At 34.3% G+C, this 9,947-nt stretch overlaps 1 protein-coding gene across 1 annotated transcript in view; it reads left to right on the forward strand.

The window, feature by feature from the left end:
• Positions 1-8,031, forward strand: part of IntS1 (integrator complex subunit 1) — a 73,512-nt gene extending 65,481 nt beyond the window's left edge. Inside the window, exon 3 of the mRNA XM_017609093.1 lies at positions 4,016-8,031. Within this exon, the coding sequence (XP_017464582.1) occupies positions 4,016-7,906 (3,891 nt within the window). The 3' untranslated portion in view covers positions 7,907-8,031. The remainder of the gene's footprint in view (positions 1-4,015) is intronic.
• Positions 8,032-9,947: the final 1,916 nt, after the last annotated feature.

The raw sequence follows: 9,947 nt of genomic DNA on the forward strand, positions 1-9,947 counted from the left end.
TGTTTGCGGTACTCAATAGGTATACCTTGTTCTTATATTTCGCCCTGTTTGTCCTATGTAACTGTGTCGGCACTCGCAGGTTAACTTGTAAACACCCTGTTTATCTAGCGGGTCTTCCTCGCTTATTTTCTCTTTCAATATATTTCCCACTGTGTTCCTTGTTTTAAATGATGTCTGAATGTCGTACTTATGAAAGAATTTGGCAAGTTTGTAAGATGTCTTTCCTGTGTAAGTTAGAACTGCCCAAGTTTTTTTTATTGTTTTCCTCTTTGCTAGTCTTTTTCGATTTTGTGTCCTTTCTTAACTTCTCCACCAGGCATCTCCTATATCCGTTATTTTCCGCAATGGCATATATTTTATCCAGTTCCTTCTTGTAGCATTCTTCTGTTAGAGGGGTCCTTTCAAGCCTCGATATTAGTTGTCTAAATGCTGCATTTTTGTGTTGCTGTGGGTGGTTTGAGCTATTGTGTATAATTGTGTCTGTGGCTGTTGGTTTTCTGTATATTTCGAACTCTATCTTGTTCGTGGTATCGTTTATTTTTATTGTTAAATCCAGATAGTTTATCTTTCTTTCCTCTTCCGTTTCCATGGTGAATTTTATATTCTGGTGTTGTTTGTTGAGATAGTCTAGTATCTGTTTCTCTTTGTTTCCCTCTATTAGACATATTACATCATCGACATATCTCGCGTAGAATTTTACTCCTAGGTTGGTCGATAGGTTTTTCATGTATTTCTCCTCCAGTGTTTGCATGAATACTTCCATGAGTATTGCTGACGTCGGATTGCCCATTCCTAACCCGTTAATCTGTTTATATATCTTATTGTTGAACCGGAAGTAGTTTTGTTTTAATGTAACCTTCAACGCGTTTATTATTTCCGTGACAGATTCTCTTTTCATTTTTCCCATCAGTATTTCTTGTACGGTCTTTATGGTGTCTATTGTTGGTATCTATTGTTGGTATCGATGGGTAAAGGTCCTTGATGTCGAATGATACGAATTTAGTGTTTTCGTTGATCTTCAACGATTTCATCTTCTCGATTAGTTCCGTTGTATTTGTAATAGTATATTTATTGCGTAGATCCAGACTATCCTTCAGCAGCGTCTTTAGGTGCTTGAAGAGTCTGTATCCGGGAGCAGACTTGTAATTAATGATAGAGTCTCATCGGGGTGCCTGGTTTGTGTGTCTTCGGCAAGGCAATCAACGGAGGGACACTCGGGTTCATAAGTGTTAGTCTATATGGTAGATTATCCTTTATAATGGTTGTGCTTTTCTTTATGGTATTCTTTATTGCTGCTTGGTATTCTTCAGTGGGATCTTTTCCCAATTTATTGCACCCTATTTCAGTTATTAGATTTTCAGTTTTCTCTATGTAATCTTTTTTATCAATTGATACGGTGGTATTGCCTTTGTCTGCTTTTGTGGTTATAACATTGTTTGCCCTTAGCTTTTCTTTGAGCCCTTTTATGGTTTGGTTTTCGTTCTTCTACTTCCTAGTTTTCTTGGCATTTATGTCTTTTTCAATTATGTGCCGACATATGTGTCTGGCGTGCTCCTGTTCTTCAGTTGGAAGCCGTGATATAATAACCTCAGTATCCACGATAGTTTGTTCAAGTTCCCTCTTTCGGTTGTAACTTTCAATGTTGTGTTTGAGGCCTTTTTTTAATAGTTCTGCTTCTTGCTCATTGATGTAAACCTCCGTCAAGTTTACAAATCGGGAGTGGAATTTCTGTTCTGCATCTTTCATGATTTTGTGGTTGCTTTGCTTCGTCCTCAAGTTAACGAGTTTCTTGTTCAACCTTTCATACTTCTTCATGAGTTTTTTATTATTGGCTTTTATTTTCTCTATTATTTCCATCAAGGTTTGGATTGGCAGATGCTCCGCTAACTGTAGGTGGATGGCCAATAGCTCCGCATTTGTATGTTCCTTTTTGGCGTGCAAGTTTTTTAATTCACATTGGATGTAGTTGTTCTTGGCTCTCCTAACAATTTTCTGACTCGCTGCTGTTTTTGATTTCGGTTTCATTTGTGCGTACTTTGGTATAATATTCATAGCAATACATTGTTTATTAAACCAAATATTGGCGTTTGTGTTGTTGATCTTCAGTGAACGTCGTTGGTATACAGTCAATAGTAAGTTGGTTTTGGAATAATAAGCCTGACTGGCATAAATATTTCCTTTTTGGTTGTTGTTGTTTCCGACAGGGTGGGTGTATGATGTATTATGGAACGAGTTTCCGTCATCCCTTGTCAAATTTGGTTTGGAGACAAACCGGTTTCGGGGTTGTGCCATCTTCAGTGTCGTTTTTCGTTCTGCATAATTTTTGTTGGTTGCTCGTATTTATACTCCTTGTTAACTACCTCTTTCTTTTGTTAGGTACGTCTTTTTAGTTTTGCAGTGTTTGCGGATGAATGTATGGTGTCAAGTTAGCACTACATACTAAATTTTGTTCGAAAAAGGGTCAACTCAATTTTTTCCAGAAAAACAGACTATAAAATTCACGACTTTCAACTATTTTGTTAGAAATTTTTTTCCCAGAGTGCATATGGTTTTCTAAATTTTCAAATGCAACGCGCAAGTACTTAGAGTTATCATATTCGAATAAAATTTTGCACTGCTTATTTTTAGACCAAAAGACATCTTTTTGAGCCCGGCAAACTGTATATTTAAAAAAATAGTTAAAATAACGAACGGTCTAATGTACCTGCATATGTATGTATGGATGTACATTAGGGTGGTCCAAAAATGCATGTGAAAAAGTAAAGTCGTAATTTGTATGCTCTCACCCCTAGGATTGTTCTGTACCGGAAAAAATGTTCCCTTATTTTTTTATTTTGAAATCAAAAAATATTTAGAGGTCGCTCTAAGCGCTCAAGGTTTTCCATGTATTTTATATGGGGAAAAAACCAACTTTTCGTAGCTGTGCCAATCCTTCTGAAATTTTTCACACATGGCCCGTAGTTGTAGTCAAAATTAAGTCAACTCTTAAGTGATTGCTCTTTTTGGCATAATTTTGAATGGGATATCTGTCAAAACGGCTGAAGCTATCTTAACACTCAGAAAAAACTGTCCTTGATGCTAGGAAAAAGTATATTATTCTAAGGAAATATTACCTCAAATGGCTCCAAAGACATGACCGCCTTAATATGAATAAACGATTTGACTCAGTTTAAGGAAAATACAATTCCTTAGTTTTCAGAACTATTTTCTTTCTTAGGAAAAATTAACTTGCCGTGAAAGGAATAAGTATGTAATTTTGCTCGCGGCGCTCAAACGGTCGCAATAGCCGACAGAGCAATGCTCTGGAGTGCTAGTCGAAAGATGTAATTTCGAGTCCCAGAGCAGGAAATTTTTTATTTTTATTTGTAATTTCTTAAATTGTATTTGAAAAAAATGATCTCATTTATTTTTATGGTATTTGAGTATTTAGATTTTTCCATATACGAAATTAATTTTACAATTTGTTACTTATATTTAAATTGAAATAATTGACTTACCTTACACTAACAAAATTATTACTTATATTGAGTAAATTTACTTCCTCAAATTAATGACGCACTATTTTTAGCATGAAAATACACTTCTCAACTTGAGTAAATTTTTCGTAATATTAAGGAAAAAACAGTATATTTGAAATAAGGAAACTGGTTTCTTGTTTTAAGGATATGCTTTTTTGTGAGTGTCCAGTCAACTTTATTTTGCCTATACCTACGGGCCTATTTCTTTACGTAATGCTGTCGGATTATTATTTTTTTTTTATTTCAAAGCGAAAAATTAAGATGTACATTCATAAGCTTAATCGCCAAAAAAGTTGGAAACTTGCTTTTTACGTAACGAATTAATCTTATCCCCCCTTAAAGCATGTAGTTTAACGCGCCTGTCAAGTGAAAGAGGTCTTAACGTAGTGATAAGCACTTCATCAATAAAAGTTATTTTAATTTTTCCATATCTTTGTAGATAAGTGTATTTGTATTTGATATTTTTAAAATGTAAACCTTTTTTTTAACTTTTTCAGCTGGTTTCACTGGAAAGAGAACAAATTCTGCAGTTGGAGTCATATTTAGCAGCGCAAACTTCCCAAGCTATTATAACTGAGGATAATGCAATATTAATCTCTCAGTTAATACTTATGGATCCAATGGGACAAGTTCGAAAAATTCCTAATAACGTATTAGAGCAAGTAAAGGGACTTAATAAAACTTTAAAGTTGGGATATCTTTTATGTCGCTGTCGTAGACCCGATTTACTGCTTGACATAATTCAACGGCAAGGTACAACTAAGTCGATGCCTTGGCTTTCAGACCTGGTTCAAAGTAGCGAAGGCGACTTTAGTCATCTTCCGGTACAATGCTTATGCGAGTTTTTGTTATTTAACCCCAACTTAATAAATGAAGAAAACTCCCGGGATGTGGAATTGGTTTCCTACCTAAGAAACCTAGTAACGGAAGAAAATGCTGAGAAAAAAACAGTTTGTGAAGTTTTAGACTATATATTTCGCCGACTATCATCAACAGTAAAACAATCGCGCATCGCTGCAATATCCGGTCTTAAAATTATTTTTAATGACAACACTCAACAAAATGATTGGTTATTAAAATCAATTCCACAGATTAGGTGTTTTAGAGAAGCTTTATCTTTTATGATACCTCAATTAAGATCTGCATGTCAAGTTGAAAATACCCCAGCTCTGGTAATGTCTTATATTCAATTTGTAGCAGCACATACTATAAACGATGGAGTCATTGACATGCTAGACCATGTTATTGATATGGCACAGTTGATTGTAGAGCGAAGTACCATGTTTCAGCATATTATACCTGCAACTGGAGATTTGTTACTTGGATACAACAATGACAACCTCGCTGAATGCAGATTTCAAACGCTCAAATGTCTGTTTGTTATGTTCAATAATTACATAATAAGACTGAGAGAACACCGAGAGCCATATGAATGGACGGAATACCCTGACTTACTTATGGTTCAGTTCGAAGATGGTGCGCAATTGCCTTTGCATTTAAACATAATACATGCCTTCATAATTCTGCTGACTCAGTCTAGTAGTCAAATGAGCGAATCTCTTCCTATTCTGGACTATTGGTTTCCTCCTGGGGGACGACCCCCGTCTGGATTTTTACCGAACATGCCTCATGAGTCAGTTCAGCTATTGCCTGATTGGTTAAAGCTAAAAATGATTCGCTCCTCCGTTGATCGTTTGATTGAAGCCGCTTTGTTAGACCTTTCTCCCGATCAAATAGTTTTGTTTGTACAAAATTTCGGAACACCAGTAATTTCAATGTCAAAGTTATTGGCCCTTTTAGATCACGCCGTTAACGAAGAACTAGAACTAGTAAAAAATGCAATACTTAACAAAGCTTATTTAGCACAACTTATTGAAATTCAGCAAAAGCGTGGAGCTAAAAATGGTCATTTTACTGTAAAAGCTCTTGAATTATATTCTCATTCTCAAACAGTTCCTGACCATTCAAGACAAAGTGAAATTATTCTAAGCCACCTCAATTTGCACAAAAACTTCCAGTCAATAAATCTTACTACATGCTACTATAGAGGTAGTATAGACATTGAAGAGATAATTGGAAATGCCTTAAGAATTTCACATTACCATTACAAAAACATTAACCAATTTCGAAAGTTAATTCAACATTTTCTTTCTAGAGGAAGCTGTTTTTCAAAAAACCGGAAAGAAGTTATCATGAGTCATTTGAAAAGGGGATGGTTATGCGTTTTACGAATCATAGACCAGTGTAACCATTCAATATCTCAAGAATTAACGTCGCAAGTAAAACATATTTGTACACTACTAAGAGTTCTAATAAAAGAAAAAGGCTTAGCTTCAGATGATTTTGATCTTATAATAGGTAAGCTTTACGAATTCGAGTCTTTATGGAAAACTACTTGTCTTAATTCAAAACGAAATATCCGCATGTACATTAAAAGTTTATTTATTATCATAACTAGAAGGGAAATTCAGGGTCTTCAAAAACCTTCAGAACAATATGAAAAAGATGAAAGCAATCAAATATTATCTGAAACCCAAAAGTTATTCGGTATCAAAAGTGAGGGGTTATTACCAAATATAACTGTTGAATGCTTATGTCGTTGTGGATTAATTGTAGATAGACTGTGCGAAATAGACCCGGAATTCGTATATTTAACTAAGGCCGATCATACATACAAATTATTCATGAAAAGTTGCCTTGATTTTCGTTTTCATATACTTTCTTTGATATGCCATCAAACAAGCTGGGACACTTTGCTGATAAATTTGAAGCTTTTGGTGCGAGAAACGCTACAAAATATTGATCATAGCACTGCTCTTAATTTTATTGAAGCGCTTATCAATAATCCAAAGCTATGGCAAGGTCGAGACAAATGTGTATCAAAAATCAATTTTCCTGAAACAATGTTTTTATTTAATGAATCTCAATTGTATACCTTAATTGGTTTTATTTTAAATGAAGCTGACTTGAATCAAATGTTAGAAATATATGACTATAAACTTTGTTCGCGCATTAATCTTCTCTTCAGAGTTACTAGCAAAAGACATAAATATATTTCCAATTTAATTGAATATGTACTCAGAATATCATGTTCCCATGCACTGAAACTAAAAATTATCCACCAAATGTATCTATTGCACCCTTCTATTCGATTCATGACAAATAATTTAAAGGAGCATGTTACTAAAATATCTACTTTAAGAGGCTGTAAGGCTGATAAAGTGTCAAATTATTTAATTACTTGTCTTGGGAATCTCTTCCTAAAAAAAGATTTTGAAACCCTTTCTAGTGATATTGAGATGTTAATAAGAAAGTTTGCTGCATCGCATCCAATTTTATTTTTGCGCCAGTTAGGCGTGTTGTCTTCTTTGATTCAAGGTCGGGCCCAATTAGGTGTTCGTCTTCTGCGTGATGAATACCATTTCCACCGGTTTATACAAATTCTTCGTGCTTTGCAACTACTACAACCTATGTTATTTGACGATTGTTACAAAATTGAATTTCAAGCAGCTTTAGAGTGTTATTTCGCATTTTTTAAACATCATAGCTTTATAAAAGAATCTTATCACATACTTTTGAAGTTTGTAGAATTGTTGCAAGCATATATAAATTCCAATCCTTCAACTGCGCTTCAATATATGGAAAAATATGTGGGAATTTTAATGGAACTCTCCGTTAAATTCAATTCTATTACATCGCTACAACAACTGGTACAGGGTATAGCTCTCTTGCAGCAAAAGGGTATTGCAATTAGCGAATTAAACGATGATGAAAACAAGAATGACTTTGAAATAGAGGAGCATGGAAATTCCAATGCATTTGTTTTACTGGATCCAGATTTATCTGATACAAACGCCATTAACCAATTTGAGAATAACCTCAGAGGGGGAGTCCAATTTGCTATTTCCACACCATTCCCAAAATCGCTCACATTTTCACAGCATTTTATGGATCTTATAACAGTGATAAAAAATTCAAGTACGGAAGAAGCTATTTTGGGACCTTTGCAAGAAATCGAAAGTCTTACATCGAAGCGATTCTCATTTTTAAATGAAATTTTCGATCGTTTACTTGAACTTATATTTTCTCCTAGTGCGCAGATACGCTCGAACGCGTTTATTCTTTTAGTTCGCCACTTGAAACATAACCCGGGCTGCTCTGACATAAACCAATGTACTCTTAACGCATATATTCAATGTTTGAGAGATGACAACTCATCGGTTGCCACTACTGCTGTAGACAACTTAGTTGAAATGACTTTACTCTTGCAAGAGTATACAATTGAAATACTTTCAATAGCTTTTACTTTAGGAGTTAAATCACAATTAAACACAAGTACTCAAATTAAAAGAGTTTTACAAACGCTAGTGTTACAGCATGGATACTAGAACTAAGTTATGCATTATTATTGCCAAAATGTACACACAAAGAATTCAATGGATGAAAACTAAGCACTTTGGTATCTAGACAAACAAAGCCGTATAAAGGAATAATAAACTACTTATTAAATCAAGGTCTGTCTTTTTATTTCTGGGCAAGTTTCGGGCCAATATGAGTAAGTATAAAATGCTCCTACGAAAGAGAGAAAATTAACCAAAAACCACGGAAACGCTAAATACCTATTTATTTTCTTACCTGAAACTAAACGCCATATCATGAAATTGAATTCCATCTTCTATAAAATCTTCATTTATGGAAAACTGAAAATCTGAGTTTCAGCAAACTGAATCAATAAAATAACTGAACCCAACCAAATCATATAAAAAAAAGCCAAATAAGAAACTAAGTTGATTTTTTACACTGAAGGAAACAAAAATTCAAGAAGTGTTTATTAATGGTAGTGCACAAATTAAGACATGTTTTTCAACAGATCAAGGCCATCCACAAAACGAATCTTTTGCTAGAACTCAAGCCGGATTTTTTTGCAGAAATGTGCTTTCATAACAGGGTAGAGTTAAACCGAGATGAAATTGATAGAATATTTATGTTGGATCTTCCTATCAACTAAAGGAGATAAAAGATCTGTGATATTTATTCACTTATGTATGTATATGTACATGAAAATGAATAGAAAGAGAAATGAATTTAAATTAATTGTTTTATAAGCACTGATGATACTTTGCCTTATTTGCATTGCTTCATTAGATAATTCCAAACTAATATTGCTCAGTAAACCTACAGCTGTTTCGCCTGTTTTATGGCTTAGCCCTAACACGTTTTGTACCACATCCATTACCTATTTCACCGCATTCTTATTTATAAAACCAAAAAATAAGATATTAATTGAATATATATCTGATATATCTGTATTTTTTACAACAACTGACGCGGTTTCGTCAAAACTGAACGGTTTGCGAGCATCCCGTAAATTTTTCTGTTAAAATTTTAAACACCTTGACTCCTCTAAAGCTTGATATACAGTTCAAAGTGAGCGTCATAGTGAACGTTCGCAAAGCCAAATAATTTCATTTGTATTCTTATGGACACTCACACACATCTGTCAAAACTTGCCGTTCACATGCGAATGCTTTGCGTACGCACACAGTTGAGTGTGAGCTCGAAAAAAGGCATATTATGCATTTTAAATTAGTTTTTATTCTATAATTCTGAAAGATATTTTAATTCTCTATCTTTTCATGTCTCAACTATAGCAAAAAGTTGGGTAATAACGAAGATATTGGTCAAAATAAAAAGCTCACGCTCGCATTGAACTGTATATCAGGCTTTATAAGGCTCTTATCGCAATGGAATCCACATTATTATTTAAATACTTAATTTGAAATTTTGTCGGACGAAAAATATGAATTTTCTTTCAATTGCTATCCACAAAATAAACAAAAAGGAGCTGAATTTCATTTAAAAATTTGGTAGCACCGATTCGAACGTAGTGTGCATATTTGGCAGCTTTAACTACGAAAACGTCGGATTTGCGAATAGCATTTTTCCCCGAATTTCTGACGGTAGTTCCGTTCACGACGGGAGTTCGTTCGTAATACAGAATAGGGCTGTTTATGATATTTGCTTCACTTATCACTCTAATGCTAACTACTCACGAGGCAACTGTTAAAGGAACATGCTGAAATCTAAAAAAAGAAAACTGATAAGGAGATGTGGTGATCTCCGAAATATCAGCTGGGTAATTCAGCGTCAAATCGGCCAAAGGTTGGACTCGACCTCTTTCGATTTAGACGAAATTCGGTCAGACGTTTTTTTTTCAACCTATAATGATTTTTGGATTCTAGGCTGATTGACTTAATGTGGTTGAGTGCAAGAAAAAATTTTCTTCACATTGCAGCCCGACGTTTCGCTAACTTTCTTAGCTTCCTCAGGGGCGATTTCTTTATTAAAAACATCAACAAAAGAAACAAGAAAAATATACAAAACATTAAAATATGCATATTGGATGTTAACATTTTACAAACAATAATA

This window comes from Rhagoletis zephyria, unplaced genomic scaffold (genome assembly GCF_001687245.7).
Source record: "Rhagoletis zephyria isolate East Lansing unplaced genomic scaffold, Rhagoletis_zephyria_1.1 Rzeph_scaffold_00007, whole genome shotgun sequence".
Lineage (NCBI taxonomy): Eukaryota > Metazoa > Arthropoda > Insecta > Diptera > Tephritidae > Rhagoletis > Rhagoletis zephyria.